The following is a 15,366-nucleotide window of genomic DNA, read 5'->3' as shown; positions in this document are numbered from 1 at the left end:
AAGGGCCCTGCCTTAAAAACAAAGCTAAACTAAAAACCTTTTCAGCAAACCTCTGCCAATTAGGTACTCACTTAGAATGAGAAATTTGGCTTTTAAAATACAAATTTTCCTTAGAAGTGTTAAGTTCCCTAACCTCGGTATGAATTAATGTAATTAGGTCAGTCCCAACTGCCATCACCCAAAGGGAATTGAGCCAACAGGAAAGAGAGGGGACAGTAATTCAGGCAACTCCCTGTGGCCAGCTCAGGGGTGGGCACCTCTCAGTCTCTCCTGGCATGTTCACACTCTCAGGAGCCAGGTATCAGTCACTCAAGTTGAAAATTAGAATGCTTGGGCTCAGACCAGTTAAGTTCTTTGTCCAAGGTACCAAAACTAGTAAATGGCACACCTGTGCCCCAACCTGGCTGCACCACATCACTCCCTGTGTCTCAGCCTGTAGGTTTCGCAGGACAGGGACCTGGCTGAGCCAGAAAGCAGGAAGGTCCTGAAAGTCCAAAGTCTCCGGAGGAGCTCAGAATGCTTTATGCCTTTCCTACACCTTCACCTGGGGTATAGGTAAAAGCCATGAACTTGGAAGACTGCTTCAGGGTTCCCAATTTACCCTTGGTCTTCCCCTCTGGCCACACTTACTGCTAAGCAGTTTCCATTTGATTCCTTGCCCTCTGGCACACACAGCCCAGTCGGAAGAGGGATGGAGCCAGTGGGAAGGACAGCCAGGATTGTTGGACTGCGGGCCCACCACACATCACCCCTGCATCAGTGACAGTGGGAGACTTCCCTGCTCTGGCAGCTTGAGAAGCTGGAGACGATGGACTTAATTTCCTGTTGCTCAGGGTCTCAATGGTTTAGACTGTGTTCTTTTCTACGCCTCTGTTACTCTCAGCTTTTTGGTTTTGCCTGCCTCCCAGGCAACCAAGCACTTGCCAAGTGTTTCCCACCTGCCCAGCAGCAGGCCTGGTGTTCTGGAGAACACAAGCAGCTGCCCGCAGGCAGGGAGGTGAAGAGGAAAATTAGGGTTTGTGGCTCAGCGCCACCGGGGAGGAGGGACAGCAGGTGAGCCCAGGCTCCTCAGTGTGCTCAGGGCCTGGGCCACAGGGGGCTAAGAGTGTAGTTGGAAAGGCAAATGTGTACATATGGCATCATCAGGAAGCACTTAAAGGCTAAACCCAGTCTCTTATTAACACAGCAAAAGTTTAGTTCCAACACTTTAACCCAAGAGGTGAGGCTAAGGCAGGTCTTAGAGGGCTGGCTGGGGAGGGGGCCCAGCCCTCCTCATTCACATCCCTGCCATATGCTGGGGATCAGATCCAGGCTGGTACAGCGATAGGTTAAAGTCTATTCCAGGATAAGTTTGGTGGGGATGTTCACTTAGTTGGGCTTCTGCTGACCTCAGCCATTGGGGGATGGGGGAGGCAACAACAGTTGGCTGGATTTTGTTACTTCTCAAAGTTTTCATGTATGTTTTCAGGAAAAGAACAAAATCACAGACTAGAAGGGAAGGGATGCTCCCCTTCTGCATCTACAAATGCCTTGTTTGTTGAGCTTGAGCAACTGAGCTCAGCCAGGGGCCAGGTTAACTGGGTAAACCAGGTAAACCCTCTTTGGGTCTGAGTTAGTGCTCATTTCTGACAGCCAGGAAGAACCTGGAAGGAAAGCAGCTCCTGGGTCTGCCCTGTCCCATTCATCCTGTGAGGGGGCCTCCTCCACTGGAAGAAGTAGACCATGGGTGATGAGAGGCTTCTTTCACCATGCTGGGCACAGGTTCCTGGAACCTCAGAACCGGAAGGAGCCCTGAGCGAGTTGCCTCCCACTCCTTACTATACAACTGAAGGACACTGAGGCCAGGGAAGGTTGTGTCATCCTTTGCCAAGGCCACACAACCACATGGTAGCAGAGCCAAAACTGAAATCCAGGGTTGCCAAGTGCCACGCTTTCCCCACCCCACATTCTATCTCTTCTTGGAGCCTAAGGGCCAGGTCCCTTTTCAGTCTATCAAGACCCCAGTGCCCACCTGCCAGCCATGGCACCATAAGGCCTTTGTGACAGAGCCCTGAGTGGTGACATGCCCTGAGTGGTGACATGCTCTCCCCCTAGCTCCACCGGCTCTGTTGGAGTTTACGAAATAGCCAAGAGGAAAGGGTAGATCTGGATGCAGCAATGCAAGGGAAGAGAATTGCTCTACGAACACAGCCAGGTGAGGAGGAGGAGCCAAAGCCCTGGGAGGGAGTTCTGTTTGGAGTTTGGGGGGGGGGGCTGTGCTGCCACCCCAGCACCCCCTGCCCACCATCTCCACTTCCAGAAATGCTCCCCCAGGCAGAGGCCATGTCTTTCATTTTCCTTAAGATGCCTTCGGGGGTTTGTGGGTGAGATGCCTCTCAGATATCTATGGGGAGTGGTCTTGGCTGGGAGACCCGTGTGGGAGACATCATCAGAAGCACTGGGCCACCCCTGGAGGGTGTGTACGGTGGGGGATTTGGGGAGAAGGGGTCCGGCATGAAACGCAGGGACACTCCAGGCCGTGGGGAGGAGCCAACTGAGGGGCACAAGAACAGAAGCATTTTGAGGGATGAGTGATCAATCCACTGAGACAGAAGCTGATGAGTGGAGAAAGATGCTGAGAGCTAGCTGCTGGATTTAGCCACACAGAGATCATGAGCCTTGACAAGAGCAGTGTGGGGGAGGGGAGGGGAGACTTACACAGGGATTCAAAATGAGAGGGTTTCTCGGAGGGGGGCAGGAGATAGTCTGTAAGGGGGAGCAACCCCATCTAAGAGGGCACTGGGGGCAAACAGGTCCAAGGACAACTAGACTTAAGCAAGAAGAGAGGGAATGTTCCAGGGAGGCTTGGGCCCTGCAGGCCTGAGGGCCCAAAGGAAGGGTTTCAGCAGGAAGGGTCAGAAAAGGAGTCTTCAGAGCCATGGGGAGGATGACCTGAGCTGCTTAAGCCCTGACGCAAACAGGGATAAAGGTCTAAGGAGATTAGTCCTGAGTCTGGGGCAGAGAATGCTGGGGTGGCTGGGAGTTTGGGGGAAGGAGAAAGGGAGAGGAAGGGAAGAGCCTGCCTGAGGAGAAGACTGTTTTAGTGCCCCCTCTTCACTCCTGCCAGGGAAGTTCAGAGTCCAGAGAGGCCTGGGCTCCCTCCTGACACAGAGGAGACCTCGGGTTGGGTGGGTTCCTTGGACTTCTGCCACAGAATTGTGGGCCAGGGGTGTGGCCTCTCTGAGCAAGGATAGTCCACACACCTGGAGGATATGGGGGTCCCTAGGAATTTCTCTTTGATGGGGGGAAAATGGTTTGCTGGGTGCCCACAGTATGCCAGGCGCTTGTTCTTGGTGCACCTCTCAATTCCTCTTCTCACCCACTGTCATGAGTGGTGATGATTATGATGGTGGCTAACATTTATTACCATATGGGATGTGCCAGCCACTGTCAAAATTATCCCCATGCTTGAGAAGTACAATTGTTATCCCCACTTTAAAGATGGGGAAATTGAGGAACTGAACAGTTAAATGACTTACCCTAGTGTCCATAAATAACTATGCAGTGGTGGAGCTGGGATTTGAACACAAGCAGTCTGATTCCAAAGTGTGTGCTCTTGGCCCCTTGCCAACCCCACCTCCCATCATACTGCTCTTAGGCTGTTGCCCAAAGAGGTGGCCTGGCAGCTGCATGGTGGTGTGCTAACATGGGCATCTGAGAGAACAGGGCCAGAGTGTGCTGCTCAGGACTTCTCAGCACCAATAGCAGATATTGGTGTCCCTGGCTTGGAGGTCCTCTGGCTGCAGCCACCCTCCCCCTATAACAGAGGCTCCTCCGTCCCTGGCTGATGGGTTCCACATTCCTGGTGCCACCTTAGCCTCAGGACGCAGCTGGCGTGGATGCTGCCCATCAGGATAAGACACAGAGCACATTACAGCGCACACTGCAGGGCACATCTGCTTTGACTGAAATGTGCTTTTCATCAAGGAAAACATGCCCAGGCTTCTGCTGGGTCCAGAGGGCTGCACCGGCGCTGGCCGTGGTGCTGACCGCGTCTGAGCAGGGGTGCTGAGGCTCAGCCAGCATGAGCTGCACTGACAGGAGAGAAGTGGGCCTAGAGAAATGAGTGGAAACGTTCCTATAATTCCTAGACTTTCCTCCTTTGCCTCCTGGAAAACACCAGTGATTCCCCTTCAAGGGCCTGGAGAGCCTTATTTTGGGCCCAGCTGTGAGACATGCCTGCCTGGAGAAGACATTCCCTGAGACATTGCAAAAGAGGGCCGTGTCTGTCTGGAGAAATCAATAGACTTCTTCCATCCCCCGGGAGAGTAATGACTGGGGAGTGGGATTCAGAGGAGCAGCCACTTGCCCTAGACCTGTAAAGCTGTGTTTGGCTGTGTGCCCGAGACTGAGAAGGGTGGGCATGCTGAAGCAAGCCTGGGCTAGCCTGCTCCTGGGCCCAGCCAAAGGCTTTGCTAATAGAAGATAAGCATGGCCCTAGGCAGCCCCACTCTGCCCCCACATGCTTCCCTTATCCCACATTCCCAGATCTCTGAGGATGGTGGTAATGTTCCATAGCAGGGACTGAGGACTGTTCTATATTCAAGCAAGGCTATATCGGTCTTCCTGCTGGACTCATCACTGAGACATGACCCCCTAGAAAGTGTTTTCTCCTGTGTCCTGGCCTGTGCCTCCTGACCTTTGCCTCTTACCTCTGTTCCAGAATTATTAAGAGAGAGCCGGGCCTGCTTCTGGAAGGCTTTGGACATAATATGTGGCCTGGAGCCGATTCCAGGCTCCAGACTGATCCCAGAAAAGGTAACCATGGAGAAAATGAAGGAGCATGGTGCCACATCTGAAGAGACAGTGCACTGTAACAAGCTGGAGTCACCATTCTGGAGAAAAGTTATTGATATCAGTGCGCTCCTCTTGCTACTAGTCACAGTCCTGTGCCACATCCTCTACCACTAGAGCAGCTCAGCCTAGAGGCATCTGGGAAGAGCAGGCAAACTGCCGCCTCTTCCAGACTCCCTCATCGTTGTGGGAGGAAGTATTTCCTACTGGGAGACCCACAGATATGGGACCAAGGATTACGCTAATGAAAATGCTCCCTCAGTGTCACTCATCAAGTGCCACCAGCTGCAGGGCATGCCTGCTAAGGGGACAGAGTAAAGACCATCCACAATTGCAGAGACTATGCAAATGTGAACATCTGCCCCTTTACAAAATGAGTCATTTTCTCCAAATGGCTCTACTGCATAAACACTGACTTTCACTTTAAATTTAATTTTGGCATTTCATCTCTAGATGTATTTGGGGTTTTTACTTGTGTTTACTGTCACCATTTCCTTCCTATACCCAACCTCCATTTTTCTTGTTCTCTCCTTTTCAAATGTGTGCCCCTGCTGGCAAAAATGCCATGTAGTGTAAGCACACCACCCCCTGTGCTGGGGTTCCTACCCACAGGTGTATGCCCACTAATGACCACACAGGCAGCTGGGGCCAAATCTGCCTGTGGATGGAAACTTGGGCTCCTACTGGACCAGTGGAGGGGCTGAAGCAGTCTCTGCCCTAGAGAACAGGCCCCCCTACCATTTAGCATTGTCTGGCTGCTGCCGTGCCATCCTTGCCAAGCCCTTCCCAGTCCCTCCCAGTCTATAAGTGATTGGGATGCAATTGGAGTTGGGTCCAGGAGTTAAGATTCCCTTTAGCTGTCAAATACAGGCCACTCCTAGTATGTGTTTCTGCAGGGGCACCCTCCTAATTCTCCTCTGGCCAAAATAAATCATTTGTGTCTTTAGAAAAATTTTCAAGTGCCTTGAAATCATTTGGAAAGACCCACTGGCATCACAAAACCACACTATGAAGGTGCACTAACATGACCAGCTCCTCGTCCCTAGTTTAATTCTTCAGCTGACATTTTTTAGTGCCTATTACATGCCAAATGCTGCAAGGAAACAGGTGTCAACAAAGCACATGGCTTATAGAGGGAAACAGAATGAAACACCTGTAGGACTTAGGATCCCAAAGCATATAAGGCTTGCTGGTCAGGCCCCTCCCCACCTAAATGATGGCCAGCACTTAGTGTGGCTTGCTGCTTTCCTTCCTGGGGTAAAAACATTATTACATTCAAGCCACAGAACCACCCTTCTGGTAAAAGTAGAATTAACCACATTTCATAGGGGAGGAGACTGAGGTTCAGCAAGGGACCCTAATAAATAGGGAGTGGGCATGAGGCCTGAAGCAGCCCTGCCTGACACTAAGGTCAACAATGGCCTCCATGCATTGTTTACACTGCAGAAGTGCCGAGAAGGGAGCCCACCCAGCCTCCGGGTAAGGAAAGGCCTCCCGTGACCAAAGGAAGAGGTCAGTTAGCTGGATAACAGAAGGGATGACCTGTGGGAAGACATGGGGCAAGAGTTCAGCACATGTTTGAGGATGCTGGGACGTGGTCTGAGCAGAGAATGGGAGATGAGAGGACAGGTGGGCAGGGGCCTGACCTGAAGGCCATATGTGCTTTGTGATCCTAAGTCCCTGGGAGCTTCAGAGGGGAAGTTACAGGATCAGATTTGTTGGCTGCTGCTGGAAAGATGAAAGGGAGCCCAGTACACCCAATGGAAGACTGATAGAGCAATCAGGCAAGTTAGTGGCAGAGAACTAAAGAGAAGAGAATGGTATCAAGTGTAGCCATCTATTAGAAGTAACAGGACTCCGGTGATTAGACTTCTGGAGGGAGAGGCCAGGGTGATTCTCCAGCTTGAGCATATGAGCAAGGGGTATACCACCCCAAAGACAGGCCACACTGGAAAAAGACCGGGGGGGGGCGGGGGGAGTGGAGAAGCTGAGCACTGTTTGGGACATGTTAACTTTGAGTTGCATAAAGATACTACAGTAATTGCCATCTTGACAATATTAAGTTTTCTGATCCATGAACATGGGATGTCTTTCCATTTATTTAGTTCCTCTTTAATTTCTTTCAACAATATTTTGTTTTTAGCACTCAAGTTTTATACTTTTTTTGCTAAATTTATTTCTAGGTGTTTTATTATTTTCTATGCTATTGTAAATGGAATTGTTTTCTTAATTGCATTCTTGGATTTCTGTTGCTGGTGTATTAAAAAAACAAAACAATTTTTGATCTTGTATCCTGCAACTTTGCTGAACTTGTTTATTCTAATAGTTTGTAAGTGTATTCCTTGGGATTTTTCACATACAAAATCATATAGTCTGCAACTAGAGATAGTTTACTTCTTTTTTTTATTTCAGAGAGAGAGGAAGGGAGAGGGAGAGAGAGAAACATCAGTGATGAGAAAGTCATTGGTTGGCTGCCTCCTGCACGCCCCATGCTGGGAATCAAGCCCAAAACCCGGGCATGTGTCCTGACCAGGAATCAAACCACCATCTCCTGGATCATACGTCGATGCTGAGCCAGGCAGACCAGGCAGAGTTAGTTTCTTTCTTTCAAATTTGGATGCCTTTTATTTCATGTCAAATGGAAGTAGTGAGAGCAGACATCCTTGTCTTGTTCCTGACCTTAGGGGGAAAGCATCCATTCTTTCGCCATTGAGTATGATGTTAGCTGTGAGTTTTTGCAGATGTTGTCATGTTGAGAAATTTCCCTCTATTCCTAGTTTTCTGAGAGGTTTTATATATACATATATAAATGGGTGTTGGAATTCATCAAATGCTTTTTCTGCATGTATTAAGATGATCATGTGATTTCTGTCTTTTTTTCTATTTATATATTACATTGATGCATTTCATATGCTAAACCACCTTACATACCTGGGATAGATCCCAGTTGGTCATGGTGTATAATGCTTTTTGTATTTGGTTGGATTGGGTTTGCTAATATTTGGTTGAGTTTTCCTGTCTATATTCATAAAGGGCCTGTAGTCTTCTTTCCTTATGTCTTTGTCTGGTTTGGATATCAGGGAAATGTAAGCCCCATAGAATAAGTTGGGAAGTGTACCCTCCTCTCCTATTTTTGGGAATATTTTGTGAAGGATTGGTATTCATTCTTGCCTGGAGACATTTAAGGGTAGATGTTAAGTTGGATAGAAGGGTCCAGAACTCATGAGAGAGGCTGGGGCTGGAGACCCAGATTTGGAGGAAAGAAGGCAGCAGGCAGGCCTAGCTAAGAAGGGAACCTAGTAGAGGAGGCCTGTGTCAAGCAGGTGAGACTGCGGGAGATTGGGAGGAGAGAGGGCCTAGGACACATCTGTGAGAAACACACCCTGGTCATGTAAAGAAAGAGATTTACAAAGGAATGCAAGAGGGCAGAGCCAGAGCCTTTGGAGGAGGCAGCTGCCATGGGAAGGGAACATCTACACCTGGGCCACTGCACATGTCAATCACAAGAGCCCAGCATCGTGGCAGCAAGGAGGCCAGAGTCCTTTAGTGAGGAGGTAGGGGTGGAGCCAGCCTGCTGTGGGTTGAGGCGAGGTGGGGACATGAGGAACTGGAGCCCTTGGAGCACCTGTTTTCCTAAAGAAGTTTCCCTTATGGGACCTGTTTTGAGAATAAGGTTTAACCTGCCCCAGCTGGCCCCAGCAGCCACTCCCTTTCGGAACAAATACACCCTCTTGGACCTATTTGGGCTAGTCCTCTAATTCCAGGGACACAGACTTCTCAGTTTCTTCTAGGAAAGTTAAGGGCCCAGTCGCTGAAAGGAGTGCCAGAGGCTGCTCATTTGGGAATTCTGGCCCTGCTGATACTGTTTACTCTGGGAGGAGTGGGCATGCCATGAGCCAGGGAGGATCTGTCCCACAGGAAATATGCTGCTGGGTGGTGACATAATGAGGGAGACCTTGTTTGAGGCAAGGAGCCTCCAAAAGCTCATGGGAAAGGATTAAGGCTCTAGCTCAGCCCAGACAAATGAGCCCAGCCCTTCAGCTAAGCCCCCCACACACACACAGCTTCTCCAAACTGGTTGAGCTCGGAACTGGTTGGAGAATAGTCACCCTGCCAAACGAGACAGGGATGGGTGGGGGGATTAAGGGGTCCCCCTGCATACCTGGCTTCTCCCCTCTCCCCAGCCTTCAGCCTCCTCAGCGAGTTTCTCTTTGGGGGAGAAGCAAGGCAGGTGGAGGCAAAACAGACCTGGGCCAGGCTGAGCACAGGGGAGGGTGGGGGGCAGGGGTGCCATCAGGCCTGCCTAGAGCTTACTCAGGTGACTTCCTGCCGTTAGACCTTAAGGAGCATCCCTGAGTGCTCATCCCTGGGAGGGCCTCTTACAACTCACCCTCCTCCAGCAAGAGCGCACATGGGGTGACACCTCTGACCTTCCTTCCTGCTACCCACCATGGGAAGGGAGCAGACCTGGCTGATCAGGGCCATGCCCTGCCACACCCCATGGTCCTGGTCACTCCAATGTCCAAAGCTTGGGTGATGCCTGGTCCAGCTGTGTTTCTTCCCCCCAACCAACTCCCTTCCCCCCATCTCTTGTCCCTGGAAGGCTCAGCCCTGCCCTCTACCTTCTAAGGGGACTCTTGGTCCCAGCAGAGAGCAGAGTTGCTTCCCACCAGTCCCTGGGCCCTGAGTTCAGCCTGTGCTGCCTCATCTGGCCACCTGTAACCTGGTCCTTCTGGACTGGGCATGTCCCCTTTGGCAGGAGAGAGAAGGATATGACCATGCACCATGAACATCAGTGACATTCAGACCCAAGAGAAAGAAATTCAGCCCATTTATTCAGGCATGGAGCTTATCAGGTCTCGTTGCACAAGAGGCTCAGGGTTTCCACTGAATGACTTTGATGGCCACCTGGGCCGCCCTCTGCACGGCCTCATTGTTCTCCACCTCAAGGACACGGAAGATGGGCAGATGGGCCTTCAGGAACTTGCGGCCCTCTGGGGCCTCGGCCAGCATGGTAAGGGCCTTGATGGCATTCAGGCGGGCCTTCCTGAAGGTCGAGTTAAGCAGATTCAGGAGTGGGTAGATGACATCTGCATCCAGGGCTGCATACTTCCCTGTGGGTTACCAACACCAGGCATTCCTAAGGGGGCCTCTGCCCCACCTCCTCGCACCCCGCAGTCCTCCCCCAGCTTCTGGCCTATGCAACCTCAGAGGAGGCGCCACCTGCTCCCAGAGCGCCCTCCTTCACCCCACCCAGGCCCTTGCAATCTCTTCTGCCTCCAGCCTAGGTCAGGCTCCGTCATCTCCTGCCCCTCCAGCCCAACTGGCTTGCCTTCATAGTACTTACAGTCCAGTGGGGACACAGACATTCGATGTGTAAAGGAAACACCCCTCCTTAACCCTTCACTGCCTTCCCCAACCCCCCACCCCACCTCAACTGCTCAAAGGTGTGGCTGCCCCCTGTCCCCAACCTTACTGCCCTGAACACTCTTCTTTTTGTTGCTGGGACCTGTCCAGCCCCTCCTTTGCTCTGCTAACTCCCACTGTCCTCTGGGTCAGCACCAACACTCCTCGCAGAGAAGGCTTTGCCCCTGCCCTGAACCCACTGCATGTAGCACTTCTCCTTCATGTCACTCATCTCTCTGCCACTCCCACCAAATTGTAGACACCGAGGCTGAGACATCTGGGTCTCTACCACCCAGCACAGTGGAGTACCAGCTCTGGAAAAAATGGCCTTGCATCTCTAGGTTCAGGCCATTTCCCAGGCCCCCCATAAGCCCTCTGGCCCTCCAAGAGCTCTCACAGGGACCCGGAGTGGAGACACTGCACTGAGGATGCCCACGAGATAAACACACAGGGAGCCCCTGCCCCTGCCCGTTGGTTAGCATCCTAACCAACAATCAAAATGGGGCTGTGGACTCTGGGAAGGCCCAACCTCTCCCCCTCTGGTATGTCTCAGATTCCACCACTAGGGTCAAGTGGGGAGTGGCTGGAAGGTCCCCACTCTGGGGTCTTTGTAGCATGCTCATTGAGGAGCAGAGGCCCAGGCAATCCTCCGAGGAACACCAAGGAAGCCTGGGGTGGACATAGGGCTGGTGCAGGCGAAGGTGGGCCATGGGGAGGGTCAGACAGCTTTCAGAGGTCACCATGGAGGGATGGCCTGCCCTGGCCTCCAGGTGGGAGAACCAGGCCCAGTCCCTTCCATTAGCCTAGGGTTTGATAACAGCATATAGAAGCCTGAGTGGCTGGGAGTTCCAGGGTTGGGGAGATAATCTTACACTCTGAGCCCCACCCCCAGCTGAGAAAAGCCATTTCAATCACCACAGAAGCAAGGGCTCTAGGGTTTGCTTAAACCTCAGGATAACAGAATCATGAATGGCAAGCTAATGAATCCCAGAATCAGGGCTCACAGGAGGCCTGGGACAGAGGCAGGGATTCCAGGCCCAGGCAGTAGCCTGCAAGGAAGGGACAGTGATCCTAATGCTAGTGACCAAGTGACATGGCTGGCAGCCCACTATGGCCAGGAAGAAGAGGGCAGGCAGAACCTGGGACCCGGACTTGAGAGGACTTCAACAACAGGCCAGGAGCATTTTGGCAGGGCAGGAAGGGGGCAAGATGAGTTCTGAAAAGCTGGCCAGGGTAGCCAACATGCTGGGAGGCTGTAGTGATGCCCACCCCCACCAGTTAGCTCCAGCGCCCACACAGGATACCTCGCCCACCTGGATACCCACCCAGCAGACTGCCTCACCTTCGGTGGTCACCATGGCGTACATGAGGGCCCCAGCGGCATTGGCCTGCACCTCCTCCACCCGGTCTTTCAGCAGGTGCACCAAGATGGGGATGACATCATACTGCCACACCTGCTTCTTGCCCTCCAGGGGGATGCTAGGCCGGAGAGGGGGCAACTCAGTGGCTTTGCTTGGTTGGAGGAAGGGATCAGGACCCAGGACCACCCCAGGGGGACACCAGAGGAAAGGACTTGTGTTGGGACCATCCCTGGCGGTCCAGGCCTGGCCAGGGCCTGGGACATTGGTGTGAGGTTGAGCCTCTTTCCTACACTCAGACAACCAGGGAGCATGGCCTGGAGCCACTGAAGGTAAGACCTCCCAGGAGCCAGGGGGTGATGGAAGCTTGCTCTAGGTATCATGGGAAGAAACCAAACATATGCCCTGGCCCCTAAAGAGGAAGAAGCAGGACCCAGGGAGGGTGGGAACCACAGGGAGACTCATTTTGTCTCCTTAAGAGTTCTAGCTGGCAGGACAGGCTAAGCCATGCAAATAGCAGTCACCCTCAGGTGACATGACCTTTTTGGTCACTTTTAATCCTGGCATTGTATGAAGCTATGAAAATGAAAGTAGAGGACTCCAAAGAGCTTCCCAAAGTGTGAGAGGGTGAACACCGTCCCCTAAAAGAGAAAGGGTCCTTGGGCCAGGAAACACTGCCCATGGGCCCTATGGGAGAGTCACAGTGCACGGCCCTCCTGCAGCAAAGGGCCCAAGTCACTTAGTTGAATCAACCTTTGCCACACTTCGCTGCCCATAGACCTTTCATATGGGCGACACTCTTAATAAAAGCTCAAAAGACACAGGTGTTTCATGTCCCAGTCTGGAAAGCACAGGGTTGGCCAGCCATTGGCTCTGATATTGTGAGGCTGTGGAGTTTAAGGTGAGTGGACTTCCACCTCAGGAACATGACAAAGGTACAGGGTCCTGCAGGGATCCCACAGCAAGTGCCGCTGAGGCAGGAGCAGGGTTCTCACCTCGCACCACTGGCCTCTGTGTGTGTGTGTTGGGGGGGTGCTGTCCTGTGCATCATAAGATGTGGAGCAGCGTCCCTGGTCTGTACGCACTCGATGCCAGGAGCACCCCCTCACTCCCACGCTGCAACATCAGAACAGTCTCTGAACAGACGGTGCTGCATGTCACCTGGGGAAGCTGGGCCCAGGGCCGGCCACCACCGCCCTCCCTGCTCCATCTGCACGGCAGGCCTCACCTGACAGTAATAAGCGTATAGGCGGCTTTGCTGCGGATCTTTTCATTGCTGTTGAGGAGCATCTCCTTCAGGAAGGGCACCACGCGGCTGGTCAGCGCCTCGGTGGCATCCTCCAGCAGGCAGGCCGCCAGTGTGTCCAGGAGGAGTTCCTGGATCCTCTCCTCCTCCAGGTGCAGCTTCTGCACCAGCGAGGGGATCAGGCCGCTGATGACAATGCCCTGGGCCCCTGTGGGAAAGGAAAGGGCACTGAGGGTGGGCTGACACATCCCCTACCCATGCTGGGTGTCATGCAGGGGTGAGGAGAGTCCTGCAGGGTCCTGCAGGAGGCTGGACAAGACAACCTGTAAATGCCCCCACTACCAGGCAGGACGACTGGGCAGCCAGCAGGGTGATAAGCAGGGCTGGGGTCCATGAGTCCCCAGAGGACCTGGAAAGGTCCCAACCTTTGGTCGCCTATGACTGGGGAGCATTGGCCTTAAAGAGGTGCTCAGTGGCCTGGGATGCAGCCACCTCTTGGAGAGCACAGCAGCTCACCCCTGGGGAACCCAGGCACACAGGAGCCCCTGTCCCTTCCCCACCCTGCAGCAGAGGGAAGCATTGCGTGGGAGACCAGCTAGGCCCCTCCTCCCCACCTGCGACACCTCTAAGCTGCTAAAGACCCCAGACCAGACTGGCTGATCCTTGAAGTCAGGAGAAAGAGCTTGAATTGGGGCCTAAGGGGGAAGATTTAGAGTGAACAGGCCAGCAACTTATCCACCAAAAAGCTGTGTCACTAACCAAAGGTGACAGGAAATCCATAGAGTCTGGCCAAGGGGTTGTGAAAGGGCCTGGTGCACCAAGGGAGGGGGATCCACATGGCATGGCTGGCCGCTGGTGCCGGGAGAAGCACAGGCAGTGAGCCTCCCTGGTGAAGGGGCTCCACCTTGCTCTTTCTGCCCCGGTCCCTCCTGGGGAATGCCTGCGTGCTCCTGCCCCAGAACCGGCCCCAGTGGCAGCCCTAGGGGCCCAGTTCCCATGTGCCCAGAGCAGCACACACGGGGAAGTGAGCGAGATGCCACCAGGGAGAGCAGCCCTTCCCCACGGCACAAGGGCAGCGGTTACTACTACCCTGAAGCCCACCCTCTCCTCTGCCTCCCCATCAGTTCACCCCCACAGAGGTGGCCAGGAGCAAACACCTTTCTCTTCCGCCCTCCCCAGCTAAACCCTTTAATTTACTCGAGAGAGACAAATAAACAGGTTAATTAGCCTAAAGGTCTCTGTGTGCCAATTAGCACCAGGATTTCCTCTTTGAAGAGGTCACTCCAGTCTTTCTCCTTCACTCTCAAAGGACATCAAATGGCAGCCCCAGGGTGAGAGGGGTGGAGTGAGAGGAGTGGAGAGGCAGGGCAGCAGGGTGGCAGGTCCAGCAGCTCCCAGTGCCCCTGGCCAGCTCCTCATTGGGGTGGTGGAGCAGCCACTCACGACAGAAAAAGCCATTTCCTGTTGATCAAGAGTACTGGGCTTTTTAAAGCTTTAATACAAGATTTCCCCCAAACAGCCTAGGTTTGAACTTCTAAATGTATCCAGCTATGTGACCTTAGACAAATCATTTAACTTCTCTGAGCCTGGTTTCCTCATTATTAAATTGAGCCTACCTGGTAGGGGGTTTTGCAATGCCAATGGGGTAGTGGGTGGGAACATGCTCTGTGTAAGGGACTGTCACTGTATGCCCAGGACATCTGGGCCTAGCACAGCAAGAGTCCCAAATTCCACCAACATTGAGTCCCAGCCACGAGCACCTGTGGGGCAGGGATAAGGGGGAGGGAGTGGGATACAAAGACAAAAGCTGTACAGTCCCTGCCCTGCAGGAGTGCCTAGCAATGGGCCACACAAGTCGCCTCTCCTGGGTGCCTGAGCCTCTCTCTCTGTCAGCCCTCCCTTCTAGACAGACCACCGACAGAAGCACACTGAGGCCTCCCGCCCCTGCTTTGCTTCCCGTGCAGGCACCAGTCCACAGGCTCCCTACCTGCCCCGGGCATGGGTCCCTCTCAGCCACAGCCTGGGCAGCTCACAGTGGGGAGGTGACAATTTTACTCTCCAAGAAGGATTTTGCTGGCTGATGGAGGGAGAAGGTTCCTGGCTGACAACACCTGAGCAAAGGCCCGGGGACAGGGGTGGGGGGGCAGTGAGGAATTTGTGCACCAACCAATCAGGGCTTGACTGTGGCCTCACTTGCACCTAGGTCTGGCCTTCCAGGGAAACCCAGGGAAAACCACTACTGCTGGAGCCACAGGCTGGAGGGCTGGAGGAGGCAGCGCACAGGGAGGGGGTCAAAGTCATCACCACCACTGCCCCCCACCTTAATGAGGAAACCGAGGGCCAGAGGGGCACCTCAGGTGCCCAAGGCCACACAGCAGCAGGAGCCAGGCTAGGGCCCTCAGCTCCCCAGGTTTCGTTTCTCAGGCATTTGTCTAGGGCCTCTGCTTCTAGAAATGCTGAGTACAGGGACCCGGGTTCTTTTTGAGACAGAGGGAGAAAATTAAAAATAAAAAGCATGCCGGG

The 15,366-nt window shown here is 53.2% G+C and overlaps 2 protein-coding genes across 2 annotated transcripts in view; one reads left to right on the top strand and one right to left on the bottom strand.

The window, feature by feature from the left end:
• LOC107530445 (sodium/glucose cotransporter 1-like) overlaps positions 1 to 4,950 on the top strand; it is a 42,600-nt gene extending 37,650 nt beyond the window's left edge. The window contains exons 14-15 of the mRNA XM_087828646.1: positions 2,095 to 2,238; positions 4,717 to 4,950. Coding sequence (XP_087684772.1) covers positions 2,095 to 2,238; positions 4,717 to 4,950 — 378 coding nt within the window. The remainder of the gene's footprint in view (positions 1 to 2,094; positions 2,239 to 4,716) is intronic.
• A 4,758-nt stretch (positions 4,951 to 9,708) lies between these two features.
• The window catches only part of RSPH14 (radial spoke head 14 homolog), a 64,615-nt gene continuing 58,957 nt past the window's right edge, over positions 9,709 to 15,366 (bottom strand). Inside the window, exons 4-6 of the mRNA XM_016204288.2 lie at positions 12,826 to 13,051; positions 11,582 to 11,718; positions 9,709 to 9,947 (exon numbers count right to left, since the gene is read on the bottom strand). Of these exons, the coding sequence (XP_016059774.1) occupies positions 9,709 to 9,947; positions 11,582 to 11,718; positions 12,826 to 13,051 (602 nt within the window). The remainder of the gene's footprint in view (positions 9,948 to 11,581; positions 11,719 to 12,825; positions 13,052 to 15,366) is intronic.

This window comes from Miniopterus natalensis, chromosome 20, assembly GCF_054644295.1.
Source record: "Miniopterus natalensis isolate mMinNat1 chromosome 20, mMinNat1.hap1, whole genome shotgun sequence".
Taxonomy (NCBI): Eukaryota; Metazoa; Chordata; class Mammalia; order Chiroptera; family Miniopteridae; genus Miniopterus; species Miniopterus natalensis.
This window is presented reverse-complemented; position numbering and strand designations above follow the sequence as displayed.